At 45.0% G+C, this 18358-nt stretch overlaps 1 protein-coding gene across 5 annotated transcripts; it reads left to right on the forward strand.

The window, feature by feature from the left end:
* Positions 1-2227: 2227 nt before the first annotated feature.
* Positions 2228-17695, forward strand: MGST1 (microsomal glutathione S-transferase 1). Of its 5 annotated transcripts, none has more exons than XM_077468623.1 (5): positions 2228-2326; positions 8304-8378; positions 14724-14854; positions 15060-15154; positions 17353-17695. In XM_077468623.1, exons 3-5 carry the CDS (start codon positions 14729-14731, stop codon positions 17597-17599), a joined length of 468 nt encoding a protein of 155 aa, XP_077324749.1. In that variant the 5' UTR covers positions 2228-2326; positions 8304-8378; positions 14724-14728; the 3' UTR covers positions 17600-17695. The 5 variants fall into 5 exon arrangements, with proteins under 5 accessions (XP_077324749.1, XP_077324748.1, XP_077324747.1 ...); XM_077468620.1 differs by lacking the exon at positions 2228-2326 and adding an exon at positions 6948-6993; XM_077468622.1 differs by lacking the exon at positions 8304-8378 and having other exon boundaries at positions 2303-2326.
* The last annotated feature ends 663 nt before the right edge of the window (positions 17696-18358 follow it).

Raw genomic sequence — 18358 nt, forward strand, 5'->3', positions numbered from 1 at the left:
GAGGATAGGCTGAATGTAAACAGGAGACATGGATAGGCTGGGTGCAGAGGGGAAGCAGAGGATTGGTTGGATGTAGAGAGATAGCAGATAATAGGCTTAATGTGGGAGGGAAGCAAAGGATAGGCTTGGTTAACAATAGAGAGGAGGCAGAGGATAGGCTTGATGTAGTGAAGGTTGATGATAGGTTTGTTCAGGGACGGCACGTCTGTTAAGGACGCATGGTGCCGCCCCCCGGTCCATCGCCACCTCCCCTATCCATGCGTCCAGCCCCATTCCGGACACCGGCGCATGGATTCCAATGCGGGGGGGCTGTTTTTTTGAAGCACTGATTAGAGCCAGAGGCTCTAATAGGCTTCAATATAGGGTGGGCTCAGATCGCAGAGAGTGCGCTCCGAGCCCACCCAGGTGTGTTACAACAGCGTATATTGATTCACTGTTGTAACACTGATCCTCCTCCCGGTCAATCAGGAAGCAGTTTTGACACCGGTCAACCGATTGGCTGAAAGGACAGGCAATCTTGTTGGATGTCTAGGAGGAGGAGGGAGGAGTCACACAGCGGAACCCACCGTGATGTAGAGAGGACACAGGAGCCGCTGCCTGCCGCCCATAGGAGCCTGCAACCCACCCATAGGAGCCCGTAACCCGCCGCCTATAGGAGCTTGCAAACCGTCAATAGAAGCCCGCCCGCCTGCAACTAATGGGGTAAGTGCCGGGGTAAGGAAGGGGTGCCGCTGACCCAACCGACCAACCGGGGGGGGGGGGGGTGGTTGTTTGCCACCCCCCCCCCACCCAAAAACAAACACCAGCCGCCCCTGGGTTTGTTGTAGACTGGAGAAAGTAGGGAGAAGGCAGATGATGTGGAGGGGAAGCAGAAAATAGGCTGGATGTAGAGGGAAGGCAGAGAATAGGCTAGATTAAAGTCTGAGTGACAGCAGAAGAAAGTCCATGTGGTCTTTTTTTTAACTTTGTGTTCTGAAGATCTACTGTAAATAGGGGAATCAGGACCTCCTTCCTCCTGCTGTTAATCCCTCTAGTGATAACTAAAGTGTCAAGGCCTGGACCTGAACCTAGGACCTCTGCTGTGTCTAGCAATAACTCTTCTCATTGAACCACCTGAGATGCTGGACAGCAACCTTTCTCATTGCTTAGACAACCTTGCCTTCTGTCTTGTTTCTCATAAACCTAAACATGTGCTCCTCCCATGAACTTCTTGATTTAAACCATGTCTCCACACTTTCTGGTTGTCAGATTACTGTGCTCTCACCAGCCAATATCTTGCTTTTGTCCCTCCTGCTGCCGCCGGTTTCTTTGCTTCCACACATCACTCATACATGCCAACAGTTCATGGGATTTAGACCCTTGTTCCGTTTTTTTTGTTGTCCTGGGAAAAATCACAGGAAATTGCCATTCTCCAGGAGAATTGCCAGAAAGCCACTCCATAGACTGCAACCACCTGGGGGCCCTTCCACCCAGGGACCACACCTATCCAACCTAAACTCATAGCTCTCCATGTCTGAGCACTGTGCTGGCATGCCTGGGGTCTATAACCTGCATTGGGGCACTACAAATCCCAGCATGCCTGTGTCTTATTATGGGATGCAGGTCCAATCATGAATGGGCCCCCTGTGTTCTCCCTTTATGGAACTACAAGCCCCAGCATGCCTATGTCCCTCTTTTCACTAGGGAACTACAGATCCAATCATTCCTGCATCCTCCCATTATTGAACTACAAGCTCCAGCAATCCTAGGTCCACCTTCTGGCCACTGCACATCCTATAATGTCTGGGCCCTCCCCCCTATTGGGGCGGTACAGGTCATATAATGCCTGGGTCCTCCTTTGGGCCACTACAAGTCCCAGCATGCCTGAGTCCCTCCTTCCATTGGGCACTACAGGTCCAATCATGCATGGGCCCTCTATTGGGGCACTACAAGTCCCAGCATGCCTGTGCACTAACACCAGGTGTTTGGAGTATCTTTATCTGCCGATTGTTAACCACTTGCTACCCAGGCCAATTCTGACATTTCTCTCCTACATGTAAAAATCATAATTTTCTTACTAGAAAATTACACAGAACTCCCAAACATTATATATATATATATATATTTTTTAGCAAAGCAATGTTTTAGATGATGATCTATATATGGGGTGGTGTAGCCCAAATATTGTACTCCAAAGGATTGTTTCCCCTGGATATAGAGAGGAAGCAGAGGACAGGCTGGATCTAGGAGGAGGTGTCAGGTTTAGAAGGAGTGTCTTCCTGGGCAACAGAAGAAAGTTTTTCTTTTCTCCTCAGTGTTGTGACAATCAGAGACTGCTCAGGATCAGGTGAGAGTTGTAGGTGTTGTGACAATCAGAGACTGCTCAGGATCAGGTGAGAGTTGTAGGTGTTGTGACAATCAGAGACTGCTCAGGATCAGGTGAGAGTTGTAGGTGTTGTGACAGTCAGAGACAGCTCAGGATCAGGTGAGAGTTGTAGCCAGGTGTTGTGACAGTCAGAGACTGCTCAAGATCAGGTGAGAGTTGTAGGTGTTGTGACAATCAGAGACTGCTCAGGATCAGGTGAGAGTTGTAGGTAGGTGTTGTGACAGTCAGAGACTGCTCAGGATCAGGTGAGAGTTGTAGGTTGGTGTTGTGACAATCAGAGACTGCTCAGGATCAGGTGAGAGTTGTAGGTGTTGTGACAGTCAGAGACTGCTCAGGATCAGGTGAGAGTTGTAGGTGTTGTGACAGTCAGAGACTGCTCAGGATCAGGTGAGAGTTGTAGGTAGGTGTTGTGACAGTCAGAGACTGCTCAGGATCAGGTGAGAGTTGTAGGTAGGTGTTGTGACAGTCAGAGACTGCTCAGGATCAGGTGAGAGTTGTAGGTGTTGTGACAGTCAGAGACAGCTCAGGATCAGGTGAGAGTTGTAGCCAGGTGTTGTGACAGTCAGAGACTGCTCAAGATCAGGTGAGAGTTGTAGGTGTTGTGACAATCAGAGACTGCTCAGGATCAGGTGAGAGTTGTAGGTAGGTGTTGTGACAGTCAGAGACTGCTCAGGATCAGGTGAGAGTTGTAGGTTGGTGTTGTGACAGTCAGAGACTGCTCAGGATCAGGTGAGAGTTGTAGGTTGGTGTTGTGACAATCAGAGACTGCTCAGGATCAGGTGAGAGTTGTAGGTGTTGTGACAGTCAGAGACTGCTCAGGATCAGGTGAGAGTTGTAGGTGTTGTGACAGTCAGAGACTGCTCAAGATCAGGTGAGAGTTGTAGGTGTTGTGACAGTCAGAGACTGCTCAGGATCAGGTGAGAGTTGTAGGTAGGTGTTGTGACAGTCAGAGACTGCTCAGGATCAGGTGAGAGTTGTAGGTAGGTGTTGTGACAGTCAGAGACTGCTCAGGATCAGGTGAGAGTTGTAGGTTGGTGTTGTGACAGTCAGAGACTGCTCAGGATCAGGTGAGAGTTGTAGGTGTTGTGACAGTCAGAGACTGCTCAGGATCAGGTGAGAGTTGTAGGTGTTGTGACAGTCAGAGACTGCTCAGGATCAGGTGAGAGTTGTAGGTAGGTGTTGTGACAGTCAGAGACTGCTCAGGATCAGGTGAGAGTTGTAGGTTGGTGTTGTGACAGTCAGAGACTGCTCAGGATCAGGTGAGAGTTGTAGGTTGGTGTTGTGACAGTCAGAGACTGCTCAGGATCAGGTGAGAGTTGTAGGTTGGTGTTGTGACAGTCAGAGACTGCTCAAGATCAGGTGAGAGTTGTAGGTTGGTGTTGTGACAGTCAGAGACTGCTCAGGATCAGGTGAGAGTTGTAGGTAGGTGTTGTGACAGTCAGAGACTGCTCAAGATCAGGTGAGAGTTGTAGGTGTTGTGACAATCAGAGACTGCTCAGGATCAGGTGAGAGTTGTAGGTAGGTGTTGTGACAGTCAGAGACTGCTCAGGATCAGGTGAGAGTTGTAGGTTGGTGTTGTGACAGTCAGAGACTGCTCAGGATCAGGTGAGAGTTGTAGGTTGGTGTTGTGACAGTCAGAGACTGCTCAGGATCAGGTGAGAGTTGTAGGTTGGTGTTGTGACAGTCAGAGACTGCTCAGGATCAGGTGAGAGTTGTAGGTGTTGTGACAATCAGAGACTGCTCAGGATCAGGTGAGAGTTGTAGGTAGGTGTTGTGACAGTCAGAGACTGCTCAGGATCAGGTGAGAGTTGTAGGTTGGTGTTGTGACAGTCAGAGACTGCTCAGGATCAGGTGAGAGTTGTAGGTTGGTGTTGTGACAGTCAGAGACTGCTCAGGATCAGGTGAGAGTTGTAGGTAGGTGTTGTGACAGTCAGAGACTGCTCAAGATCAGGTGAGAGTTGTAGGTGTTGTGACAATCAGAGACTGCTCAGGATCAGGTGAGAGTTGTAGGTAGGTGTTGTGACAGTCAGAGACTGCTCAGGATCAGGTGAGAGTTGTAGGTTGGTGTTGTGACAGTCAGAGACTGCTCAGGATCAGGTGAGAGTTGTAGGTAGGTGTTGTGACAGTCAGAGACTGCTCAAGATCAGGTGAGAGTTGTAGGTGTTGTGACAATCAGAGACTGCTCAGGATCAGGTGAGAGTTGTAGGTTGGTGTTGTGACAGTCAGAGACTGCTCAGGATCAGGTGAGAGTTGTAGGTTGGTGTTGTGACAGTCAGAGACTGCTCAGGATCAGGTGAGAGTTGTAGGTTGGTGTTGTGACAGTCAGAGACTGCTCAGGATCAGGTGAGAATTGTAGGTGTTGTGACAGTCAGAGACTGCTCAGGATCAGGTGAGAGTTGTAGGTTGGTGTTGTAACAGTCAGAGACAGCTCAGGATCAGGTGAGAGTTGTAGGTAGGTGTTGTGACAGTCAGAGACAGCTCAGGATCGGGTGAGAGTTGTAGGTTGGTGTTGTGACAGTCAGAGACTGCTCAGGATCAGGTGAGAGTTGTAGGTAGGTGTTGTGACAGTCAGAGACTGCTCAGGATCAGGTGAGAGTTGTAGGTAGGTGTTGTGACAGTCAGAGACTGCTCAGGATCAGGTGACAGTTGTAGGTTGATGTGACAGTCAGAGACTGCTCAGGATCAGGTGACAGTTGTAGGTTGATGTGACAGTCAGAGACTGCTCAGGATCAAGTGACAGTTGTAGGTTGATGTGACAGTCAGAGACTGCTCAGGATCAGGTGACAGTTGTAGGTTGGTGTGACAGTCAGAGACTGCTCAGGATCAGGTGAGAGTTGTAGGTTGATGTGACAGTCAGAGACTGCTCAGGATCAGGTGAGAGTTGTAGGTAGGTGTTGTGACAGTCAGAGACTGCTCAAGATCAGGTGAGAGTTGTAGGTGTTGTGACAATCAGAGACTGCTCAGGATCAGGTGAGAGTTGTAGGTAGGTGTTGTGACAGTCAGAGACTGCTCAGGATCAGGTGAGAGTTGTAGGTTGGTGTTGTGACAGTCAGAGACTGCTCAGGATCAGGTGAGAGTTGTAGGTTGGTGTTGTGACAGTCAGAGACTGCTCAGGATCAGGTGAGAGTTGTAGGTAGGTGTTGTGACAGTCAGAGACAGCTCAGGATCGGGTGAGAGTTGTAGGTTGGTGTTGTGACAGTCAGAGACTGCTCAGGATCAGGTGAGAGTTGTAGGTAGGTGTTGTGACAGTCAGAGACTGCTCAGGATCAGGTGAGAGTTGTAGGTAGGTGTTGTGACAGTCAGAGACTGCTCAAGATCAGGTGAGAGTTGTAGGTGTTGTGACAATCAGAGACTGCTCAGGATCAGGTGAGAGTTGTAGGTAGGTGTTGTGACAGTCAGAGACTGCTCAGGATCAGGTGAGAGTTGTAGGTTGGTGTTGTGACAGTCAGAGACTGCTCAGGATCAGGTGAGAGTTGTAGGTAGGTGTTGTGACAGTCAGAGACTGCTCAAGATCAGGTGAGAGTTGTAGGTGTTGTGACAATCAGAGACTGCTCAGGATCAGGTGAGAGTTGTAGGTTGGTGTTGTGACAGTCAGAGACTGCTCAGGATCAGGTGAGAGTTGTAGGTTGGTGTTGTGACAGTCAGAGACTGCTCAGGATCAGGTGAGAATTGTAGGTGTTGTGACAGTCAGAGACTGCTCAGGATCAGGTGAGAGTTGTAGGTTGGTGTTGTAACAGTCAGAGACAGCTCAGGATCAGGTGAGAGTTGTAGGTAGGTGTTGTGACAGTCAGAGACAGCTCAGGATCGGGTGAGAGTTGTAGGTTGGTGTTGTGACAGTCAGAGACTGCTCAGGATCAGGTGAGAGTTGTAGGTAGGTGTTGTGACAGTCAGAGACTGCTCAGGATCAGGTGAGAGTTGTAGGTAGGTGTTGTGACAGTCAGAGACTGCTCAGGATCAGGTGACAGTTGTAGGTTGATGTGACAGTCAGAGACTGCTCAGGATCAGGTGACAGTTGTAGGTTGATGTGACAGTCAGAGACTGCTCAGGATCAGGTGACAGTTGTAGGTTGGTGTGACAGTCAGAGACTGCTCAGGATCAGGTGAGAGTTGTAGGTTGATGTGACAGTCAGAGACTGCTCAGGATCAGGTGAGAGTTGTAGGTAGGTGTTGTGACAGTCAGAGACTGCTCAGGATCAGGTGACAGTTGTAGGTTGATGTGACAGTCAGAGACTGCTCAGGATCAAGTGACAGTTGTAGGTTGATGTGACAGTCAGAGACTGCTCAGGATCAGGTGAGAGTTGTAGGTGTTGTGACAATCAGAGACTGCTCAGGATCAGGTGAGAGTTGTAGGTAGGTGTTGTGACAGTCAGAGACTGCTCAAGATCAGGTGAGAGTTGTAGGTGTTGTGACAATCAGAGACTGCTCAGGATCAGGTGAGAGTTGTAGGTAGGTGTTGTGACAGTCAGAGACTGCTCAGGATCAGGTGAGAGTTGTAGGTTGGTGTTGTGACAGTCAGAGACTGCTCAGGATCAGGTGAGAGTTGTAGGTAGGTGTTGTGACAGTCAGAGACTGCTCAAGATCAGGTGAGAGTTGTAGGTGTTGTGACAATCAGAGACTGCTCAGGATCAGGTGAGAGTTGTAGGTTGGTGTTGTGACAGTCAGAGACTGCTCAGGATCAGGTGAGAGTTGTAGGTTGGTGTTGTGACAGTCAGAGACTGCTCAGGATCAGGTGAGAGTTGTAGGTTGGTGTTGTGACAGTCAGAGACTGCTCAGGATCAGGTGAGAATTGTAGGTGTTGTGACAGTCAGAGACTGCTCAGGATCAGGTGAGAGTTGTAGGTTGGTGTTGTAACAGTCAGAGACAGCTCAGGATCAGGTGAGAGTTGTAGGTAGGTGTTGTGACAGTCAGAGACAGCTCAGGATCGGGTGAGAGTTGTAGGTAGGTGTTGTGACAGTCAGAGACTGCTCAGGATCAGGTGACAGTTGTAGGTTGATGTGACAGTCAGAGACTGCTCAGGATCAGGTGACAGTTGTAGGTTGATGTGACAGTCAGAGACTGCTCAGGATCAGGTGACAGTTGTAGGTTGGTGTGACAGTCAGAGACTGCTCAGGATCAGGTGAGAGTTGTAGGTTGATGTGACAGTCAGAGACTGCTCAGGATCAGGTGAGAGTTGTAGGTAGGTGTTGTGACAGTCAGAGACTGCTCAGGATCAGGTGACAGTTGTAGGTTGATGTGACAGTCAGAGACTGCTCAGGATCAGGTGACAGTTGTAGGTTGATGTGACAGTCAGAGACTGCTCAGGATCAAGTGACAGTTGTAGGTTGATGTGACAGTCAGAGACTGCTCAGGATCAGGTGACAGTTGTAGGTTGGTGTGACAGTCAGAGACTGCTCAGGATCAGGTGAGAGTTGTAGGTTGATGTGACAGTCAGAGACTGCTCAGGATCAGGTGAGAGTTGTAGGTTGGTGTGACAGTCAGAGACTGCTCAGGATCAGGTGACAGTTGTAGGTTGATGTGACAGTCAGAGACTGCTCAGGATCAGGTGAGAGTTGTAGGTTGCTGTTATGACAGTCAGAGACTGCTCAGGGTCAGGTGAGAGTTGTAGGTAGGTGTTGCTGTGCGGTTGTAGGGGGGGGGGGTTCATTGACAGGTAGAAGAGGTCCCCATTTTTTCCATAGTGAAGTGAAACAGCTGAAATCCATGTACTGACATGTTGGGGTGTGGAGTCATGTCTGTCCTCACACATTAGGGTTAGAGTCATGTGAGATTGTTAACCCTTTGCTGACAAATGCCTAATGTCCCGCCCAATTACAGTGTGCTGAAGACGGGGCTGTTGTCAACAAGGGGTTCATTAGAAAGCGATTGAAAATCTCCAGTGTGTGAATACAATGTGGATTATGCTGATATAACGTGACTTGGATTTCTTCATTTCTTATCAGACTTTGGAATTTGTTCAGCTCACATTTCACCCAGAGCCATAGACTCCAGTACTAGAGGAAGGAATTACACAAGAGGTATCTGTGCCAAGGGTGCCTGTACATTATAGATCTATATGGGGGCCTGTACGTTATAGATCTATATGGGGGCCTGTACGTTATAGATCTATATGGGGGGGGGGGGTGTACCATATAGATCTATATGGGGGGCGCTGTAACATATAGATATATATGGGGGGGCTGTACCATATAGATCGATATGGCGGTTGTTGTACATTATGGATCTATATGGGGGGTTGCTGTACATTATAGATCTATATTGGGGGGGCTGTACATTATATATAGCTCTATATGGGGGGGCTGTACATTATATAGCTCTTTATGGGGGGGCTGTACATTATAGATCTCTATGGGGGAGGGACCTTCTGTGCCTTATAGATCTATATAGAAGGGGGCTGCCTGTATGTTATAGAGTTATATGGGATAGCATCCTGTAAACTATAAATCTGCTCTATAAGTGTATGTAAGGGTCTACAGGCCAGTTTTGCCCTGTACATTGTATGTTCTCTCTATATGAAGGCTATAAAGGCCTGATCTGTAATATCTCTGAAAAGGTCTTTACAGAAGGATTTATGTTCTTGATCTCAGTCTTCTCTATGCATTTATGGATGCTTTGTATATTAGTATATAGTAACTTTTGGTTACTATATTATTTGGACTTTTCATACATGAGCAGCGTGTACTTCATACATCACACCTGCTGAGCCCATCAAAAGCAACATGAGACAGAATGCACTGCACGTGTATGGCCTGAAGGAACAGGACGGCGCTCCTTCCTGTGGCACTAGGGGGCGCTGGGCCATAACGGCTACTCTGTCCCTACAATAACTCTGGACAGAGCCATCACAGGCTGTAGAAGATTTTAATTTATAACTAAAGGCATTTTTTTTGGGGGGGGTAGAGTGGAGAGGGATTAAAACTATCATAGATTTACTGTTGTCTGTGTCCCCTCTAAGGTGATTCACCCTATCTTTGTCCTGTTTACCATTTTCAGCAAGTGTGAAAGTAAAAGCAAATCCCAAATTTTGAGCTGTCACAGGAATTAACGGAATATCTTCCAATGGGGACAATAGTTATGTGACCCTGGTGACAACCATGGATTTCCTTACTTCCTCTTTTGGTTATGGGACAGGAAATGCAGGGAAATATTCCCAGTGAGAAAACCGCAAAAAAATTACTTTCTAACATACATTATAACCCTCCCATACTGTATCCAAAATGGGGGAAATTTTTTAGTTTTACTTTAAGAAGGATTTTTTAAAATATGGGTTTTGCCTACATTTTTGAACTGAAAGGGAGCCCTGGCTAGGAGGTAGGTTTAACACGCTATGCCGCTATACCCATGCGGGAAAGCATAGTGTGCTTTTTGGTAAAAGTGAACTAATCCTTTAACTGAACAAGCTCAAGACAGAATCTGGTTACTGACATGGAAATTTATAGATGGGCAACTCCTATCTTCATATTGATTAGTGGTTCCAAATGAATAATAACTATTGCAGTTATTAACAGACACAAAAGATACACTCCGCATCTATCCAAATAACTGTTCTGCTTTATTATATTGCAATTGAAGGTTTTTATAGACATGATTATATAGGTATCACATTAATATTAGAATTGTACTTGTATGGTAACAAGGGGCGTAACATAGGCAGACTAATTTTAATCAGGACTCGAAAGAATGCAAACGTGTAATGAAAACTACATTAGTGCCATGTGCACAGTGAGGGCAGTGTGCAATACATACAAAATAGAATATAATTATAAACAGAACTTATGAATTTCCTTTACAGTTACAATGCACAGATGTTACAGATTTAGTAATATTCCCCCAACGTGTTGGATTACTCAATCAACATTTAGCCTGATTGAACCAGTTTATGAATAGGAACACAATTGTTAGTGTGACTTACCTTGGCCCCTCCAAAGAGAAAAGGTCTATATCTCTTGGTCATCTCTTATGCCGCCTACACACAAGCAGACGTTTCGACGGACCAGGTCCGACGGACTTTCGGCGGAGTTCCGACTGACTTTCTGAACAAACAGACTTGGCCACACACGACCGTTCGTTTTGAACGTGATGACGTAAATGGGACTAAACAAGGAAGTTCAGTAGCCAATAGCTGCTCTTGCATCGTATTTGGTCTGTCGGACTAGCACACAGACGAACGGTTTTCCCGTTTTTTTTTTTTTTTTTTTTGGCAGTCAGATTTGAAACATGTTCTATTTCTAGGTCCGTCTTTTTTTTATTTTTATTTTTTTTTATAAAAAGTGGTCGGACTAGCCCACACACGATCAGATTGTCCAATGGACTAATCCGTCGGACCTAGTCTGCCGGAAAGTCCAGTCGTGTGTACGCTGCATTACGTGGTTTGTCTGTCTCTACCATTCAGAAATTGGCCTGGTACACACGATGAGATTATCGGACGAATAATCTTCTGTTTGTTTTAGTTTTTTTTGCGTGCTAGTTTCCTATCAAAAAGGAAGAGGTTACTCAACTTACGAAAATTTGCATATCAAAATACAACTTTGGAAGTGATGTAATGTATTGCACTGTATTCTTTGATTTCTGATTCTTGCTTTTCAATTATTTATTTTTATTTTTTTTTCGGACGAAAATGATACTAATTAAATGAAAATCTGAAGTTGTGTCCACATGATAAAAAAAATTACTAGCCTGCACCTTTAGTTTTTGTCATCTGAAAAGTTGTAATCGGCTGTCGAAAGCACTATACTAATGATCAGATAATCGCCCGATCGTTCGTTCCTATTTTTTTTTTTATCGTTTTATCGCGTGTACAGACCTCTTATGCAATTTCTATCCGAGGAAGTAACTAACAAACAGTCTGGAAGGCCGCTATCTACTAAGAGCGTGGAAAGATTTATCCTACAATAAATCAGAAAGTTTCCCAAGTCAGAACTAAGGTCTCCCCTCCAGACTGGATGTTGGCTACTTTCCAGCTCTGTCTGATCCATCACATTTATCTTGGACATTCACAGCTATAAAATCTCCTGAATCTTATTTGGGGCCTCTGGGTGTGCTGACTATAGCAATAAGAAAAATAATCAAGATCTTGGCCAACTCAAATACGTTTGTTTTATGTAATTTAGGAAGAGCACCTAAAGGTATTAGGTATGCCTTCCTCTTCACAATATCGCTAATATAAAATATTCTTTATATAGAAGTCAAGAGATTTCATTTCAGCAATATTTACAAGTCAACTAGCAGCAATAGTAAGCGTTTTTCAACATACTGCCTGATATCCTACAGAAAAGCAATGGGATTTTCTTGAAAAGCTAAATATTTTTGTGTCCATCTTCACTTTCTCCTCCTGTTTACACACTCCAATACCAGTAATGTTGCCTTCAATAAAATATGGCACATGTTCTTCCTGCCAGGAGGGACGTGCGGGGGTTAGCTACTCCTGATTAAACAAATAATAATAAATAAATAAAAATATATTTTTTTTTTCTTTAAATAAACTTAGGAAGCACTCAACTGTTTTCAGTTTTAGGCCTGGTTCACACTACTGCAATGCAGGAACCCTGCGATTCCACTGTGGGCAACTGCATTGCATGTCTCCCGGTGGAGGTTCACACTGTCCTATGTGAACTGCTGGGAGTGTCAATTAAAATTAATGATGCCCCCAAATCAGTTCGCATATAGGAGTGCAATCTGCAAATTCGGACAGGAATCGGATCGCGTGGGTGTGAACACCCATGCAATCCGATTCTGCTGTGGACTAAAAAATGGGTCCTGTGCGAGTAAGGTTTTGTGGTTTGTTTGTTTTTTCGTTTTTTTTTTCCTGCCTCTAAATTCCCCTGCATGCTATCCTATGTGTCCACGCACACTTATGCCGCGTACACACGATCGGACATTCCGACCACAAAATCCATGGGATTTTTTCCAACGGATGTTGGCTCAAACTTGTCTTGCATGCACACGGTCACATAATGTTGTCGGAAATTCCGAACTCCAAGAACGCAATGACGTACGACGAGCCGATTAAAATTGAAGTTCAATAGCCTGTGCAGCTCTACTGCTTGATTCCAAGCATGCGTAGAACTTTGTGTGTCGGAATTTCCAACAACGGATTTTGTTGTCGGAAAATTTGAGATTCAGATCTCAAATTTTGTGTGTCGGAAATTCCAGATGGAAAATGTCCAATGGAGTCTACACATGGTCAGAATTCTGCAAAAAGCTCCCATCGAACGTTTTCTGTCGGAAAATCCAACCGTGTGTACCCAGCATTAGACTTTTAGCAGCATTTAGTGGCAGGCGAGTTTAGTAGGGTTGTCGCTTTTTTCTTCACGCCAAACCGAAACACTTTACCGCTGAACAGTAAAAAAAAATGTGTTATAGTATACACTATAGGATTGTAACAAACCTTTTGGGCACTCCAAAGAGAACAGTAATGCGGCACACATCGTGCCCTCTCACCCTTCTGTCGGGCCCTCCATGAGCAGCAGAGTTTGGGCATAAAATCCCTTGATGTGTCGCAACATGCCTAAACACGTGTTAACATTAGCCGGGTTTAGCGCTGGAGCGTTAATTTGTTTCATTGGCCAGAATAATTTATTCTGGTCATTGAAATAAATTAACACCCAAGTGCTTGACGCCTGTTAACATGCCTTATGCCGCATACACACGATCGGAATTCTGGACAGAAAAAGACAGATGAGAGCTTTTCATCGGAAAATGCGACCGTGTGTATGCTCCATCGGAATTTAGCTGTCCGAATTTCCGCCAGCCAAAAATTTATAGCATGTTCTCAATTTTCCCGATGGAAAAACTTTCTATCGGAAATTCCGCTCGTGTGTATGCAATTCCGACACACCAAAAATCATGCATGATCAGATTCAACTACGAGACGGAAGCTATTGGCTACTGGCTACTGAACTTCCTTTTTCTAGTCCCGGCGTACGTGTTGTATGTCACCGCTTTCTAAACGATCGGAATTTGGTGTGACCGTGTGTAGGCAAGACAGCTTGAGCGGAATTCCGTCAGGAAAACCATCAGAGCTTTCTCAAATGAGAATTCCGATCGTGTGTACGCGGCATAAGGCTGCATTCACACCTGAGCGTTTCGTTTTCAGGCAGAAAGACGTACGTTTTTACATTGTACATTTTTGCTGCGATTGTTGCACAGGTCAAAAGTTCACCAATGTACTTTTGGTGACACAGTGGTGTAGTGGTTAGCACTCTCGCCTAGCAGTAAGAAGGGTCGCTGGTTCGAATCCCAACCACGACACTACCTGCCTGGAGTTTGCATGTTCTCCCTGTGCCTGCGTGGGTTTCCTCCAACATTCCAAAAACATGCAGATAGGTTAATTGGCTTCTGTCTAAAATTGGCCCTAGTATATGAATGGGGACCTTGGATTGTGGGCTCCTTGAGGGTAGGGACTGATGTGAGTGTGCAATATACACGGATAGGGACAATTGTAGACACTCACTCAGGTTGAACTGGATGGACTGGTGTCTTTATTCAACCTTACTAACTATGTAAAAAGCAGAATAACGCCTGAAATCTGGCCAAAGTAGCTTGTGTAGTTTTTTGAGCTTCAGGCCTTTTTCTTTAGGCTACAAAACACTCAAATGTGAAAAGGGGCCATTTAAATGAATGGGATTTTGCTTGCATTAGACAGCTTTTGAAAGTGTCAGGAGTTTTTTCTGCAAAAATAAAAAAACACTAATGGTTTCTAGGAGGTTTAAAAACTCCTGTGTGTATGAGGCCTTATCATTCACTGTTAAAACACCTCCCCACATCTCCGAATAACTGGCTGGATATCCTAAACACAGCAACTGGGAATGAGGGGTCTCATATGAGAACACTGGGGAAAAGACCCCAGGATTCCTTGATTACATCACTAGTTTATTTTTATTTTATTTATTTCAGTTACTTATATAGCGCCATCAATTTACGCAGCACGTTACATATACATTGTACATTCACATCAGTCCCTACCCTCCAGGAGCTTACAATCTAAGGTCCCTAACTCACATTCATACATAATAGGAACAATTTAGACAGGATCCAATTAACCTACCAGCATGTCTTTGGAGTGTGGGAGGAAACCAGAAGAAACCCACGCAGGCACAGGGAGAACATGCAAACTCCAGGCAGGTAGTGTCGTGGTTGGGATTCGAACCAGCGATCCTTCTTACTACTAGGTGAAAGTGCTACCCACTACACCACTGTGCCGCCCAGTTGATTATGATGTCCCTCAACAGTGCAAACTGTAATACTGATCTGGATGAGCCTCTAGGATTGTTTTCTCCATGAACATGGACACCAGGAAATGGAATAGGCTTTATATAGAATCTTAAAGTCTAATATCCTTTTTCCTCTTCTATTATCTGCAGACAAGATGTCCGCCATTGAGCAATTCGCTGACAATGAGGTGTTCAGAGCCTTTGCTACATATGTGGCTGTTGTCCTCCTGAAAATGATGCTAATGAGTCTTTGCACCTCCTACTACAGGATTAAACTTGGGGTAAGTGCCTCCAATTGAGCATACTTGTGATATAAATATACAGGGTATTTAATACTCTGGGAAACATCAGATTGTGTGACTGCATCTCCCTATGAATTGAATCAAACCAATTTATGACAATGTATTACTTATTAGAAGGTGATGTCATAAAAAGATGGAAGTGACTCTTGCTCTACTCTCATCCCTTTTGTGTGTGTGTGTATAGGTCTTTGCAAATCCGGAGGATGCTCATGGTCATGCCAAGGGGGGAGATGTAAAGAGATTCATCAGAATAGATGAAAGTGTGGAGCGAATACGCAGGTAATGGAACTATACCCAGTGTCAGCAGATCAGGTACAGCCGGCAGTATGAGCAACCTGACGTGTGACAATGTTGGCAGCGATGAGAATGCTTGTCTGCTCCTCAACCAAGACATGTATGTGACCACTTCCTATTGGTCAGAATGTATTATCTACTCAATCATGTATACCCAAATTTGACAGGTGAAAGGGGGAGAACTCAATCCTCTACACTGAATTGAACCAGCACAGATGACTAATATAAAGAATTTAACTTTTTTTCCCACTGGTCATTGCACATAATGGTGCCATCTCCACTGAGTGGTCTACAGAATACAGCCACCCCCACTAACCAGGCCACAGAAATAAGACACCCCCCCCACATTGACTGGTCCCCAGAATGGTGCCACCCCATCTGACCAGCCCATGGAACAGAGCTACCCTCAATGACCAGTCCCCAGAATGGTATCGCCATCTCTTAGTCCGCAGATTGGAACCACCCCGACTAACTAATCTGCACAATTAAACTTCCCCACTGAACACTGCATAGAATAGAGTTGCCTCCACTGACTGGTCTGCAGAGTAGAGCCATCCCTACTGACCAGTCCTCATTTTGGTGCCACCTCCATTGACAAGTCTACAGAATAGTGCCACTCCTTTTGACCAGGCCCGGAAGGGAGCCATCCCCATTGACTAATATACAGAATATAATTTTCCCCACTGGCCATTACAGAGAATGGTGTCGTTCCCACTGACCAGTAGACAAAATGGAGCCACCTCCACAGAGTGATCTACAAATTAGAGCTATCTCCAGTGAGCAGTTCACAGAATGGTGCCACTGCCACTCCCACTAACCAGTCGACCAAATGGAGCCACTCACACTGACTTATATACAGAAATAAACTTACCCCATTGATCATTACACAGAATGGTGCCATGCCCACCTACTGATCATAGAATGGAGCCACCCCCACCAAGTGCTCTACAGAATAAAGCTACCCCCACTGACCAGTTCACAGTAAGGTGCCACATCCATTAACCAGTCCACACAATGGTGCCACCCCCACTGACCAGTCCCCAGAATTTTGCTACCCCCACTGAACGTACCTTAGGATAATCTAGGTTTTGTAGTCACCTATAAAATGCACCCCTTTTATGAATGCATATTTGGTTGCTATAGATTGTCTCTTCTTGTATTAATATGAGCCTGTATAAAAAAGATACAATTCCTTAAAGTGTTTGTTACCCCAGCATTTCAAATTCCTGCTATGTGCCTGCTGTATCATGTATCTGTATGACAAAGTAGCCTGTTCTCTTTGTATTGCTTCCTTTGTGTGAAATCACTGGTGTTCCTGCTAGTCTCTGTGCTTTCCTGTTAAAAACTGACCACGCTAGGTCAGAGAGCACACTGTAGTCAGTTCCCTAGGTGTGTGAACTCAGGCTGCTCTCATCCAATGATCAGACATGTCCTGACACTCCTCTGCTGCATAACCTTTTACCGGGAAGCTCAGTATACTGTAGCTTCTCTTCCCCCCCCCCAACTCTTATGCAGCTGAGAACAGAGGGAAAAAATAAAAAGGTATTTATAATGGTTTTTATATCTATACACACGTTTGCCTTTCATTTCAATTTTAAACTGAATGGGTTGTTTTACAAGGTGATCATTTACAATCACTTTAAAGCATTGTTTTTAGTCACTTGTCAGATCAATGTCCAGCGCTTTTATACACAAAATTTAGTGGTGTTTCAATGACACACAGTCCCAGCAGAACAGCCCAGATAAAAGTTAATATTCTGAATATTTTGCATCTCTCAGATCTTTGTAGAGTAGTTGTTGGCGGTTCCTCCACAATGAAAGCGGTGCATTTTCACCATTTATAGGAATATTGTTTACTTGCAAAAGGTATAAAAAATATTACAGCCGCTAAGCAGGTTATATGGGCAACGTCGACATTTATTTGAAAAGACATTACAGCGTGTATGCGGCTATTCTTTCATTGTGACAGTGGAGAATGGGAAAGCTGCGTCCAGTTTATCACGCAGAGTGAGTCCCAAAATATCACAAATTCTACAGAGCTCCTTGCCATAACATCATATCGATTTACCCATCACGCTGTATAGATTCCCAAATATCTGGGGAAAATTATGCTTTATTGGTATGAACTTAAATCTGACTCTTCCAGGTAGGTGACTTTTTTTTTTTTTCTTTTGTGTTCACAGGTGTCATCTGAACGACATTGAGAACATTGTACCGTTTGTGGGACTTGGTCTGATCTATGTGCTCAGTAATCCTGAATTATCTACCGCACTTTTACATTTCCGTATTTTTGCCGGTTCTCGCATTGCACACACAATCTCCTACCTAACACCACTGCCACAGCCAAGCCGAGCGCTGTCCTTCCTCATTGGACTTTTAGTCAATTTTTCCATGGGTTATGCAATTCTGAGCAGCATCTCCTATTTTTAAAGCTGACCCCATATTGCCACACATACAGAAATCATGGTTGTTGCTTTTCTATTAGGTTGTTTTGTCTGTATGGGAGAAAATAAATCTTTGAGATTACTTCCATGGCTCTCTATAATGTCATTATTACAATTATAGGAAATAATTCAAACCTAGAGCAATATACACCTAAAATCTCTGAGACAACATGACAATCAACCAAGCTGGAGCTAAATAATCCTGAGCCAGAATCACATGACATCTTATAAATGACACCCCCTTTCCACTGGTTAAAGCAGAGTTACGGCTGCTTTATGACTTTTAAAATAAAAATACCCCTAGAATACTCATGCCTCGTGCAATATAACAAAGGTATGCTGTAAACTATGCCCAGTTTGCTATTTGCAGCATCGCTTTCTTCCTTTGTGAAGTGCCTGCACAGCGCGGCCACCTCTAGTGTGAGCATTTGAAGCTGCAGTGTCCTTCTTCCTGAATTCCATGCATGCTGGCTACCCAGTATGCACCTGCCGATTTCACGCATGTGCGGTGAAATCTTGGTCAGCTTGCCATGCCAAGCTGGCCAAGATTCTCCATAGACACCAATGTTAAATGTTACGGGAGCTGTGCCATGCCAAGCTGACCAAGATCTCTCAGGAGTCAATGAAAACTGGAAATGACGTCCGCGGCTGCTAAAGGAGGAAGTGAAAATGGAGATAGGCATTAATCAGGTAAGTGAACAGAAAAAAAAATTGCAAATTCATTTTTAAGATGCACATTAGTGCT

The sequence above is a fragment of the Lithobates pipiens genome, unplaced genomic scaffold (assembly GCF_037356315.1).
Source record: "Lithobates pipiens isolate NorthernLeopardFrog02 unplaced genomic scaffold, aLitPip1_a1.2 Scaffold_8, whole genome shotgun sequence".
NCBI lineage: Eukaryota > Metazoa > Chordata > Amphibia > Anura > Ranidae > Lithobates > Lithobates pipiens.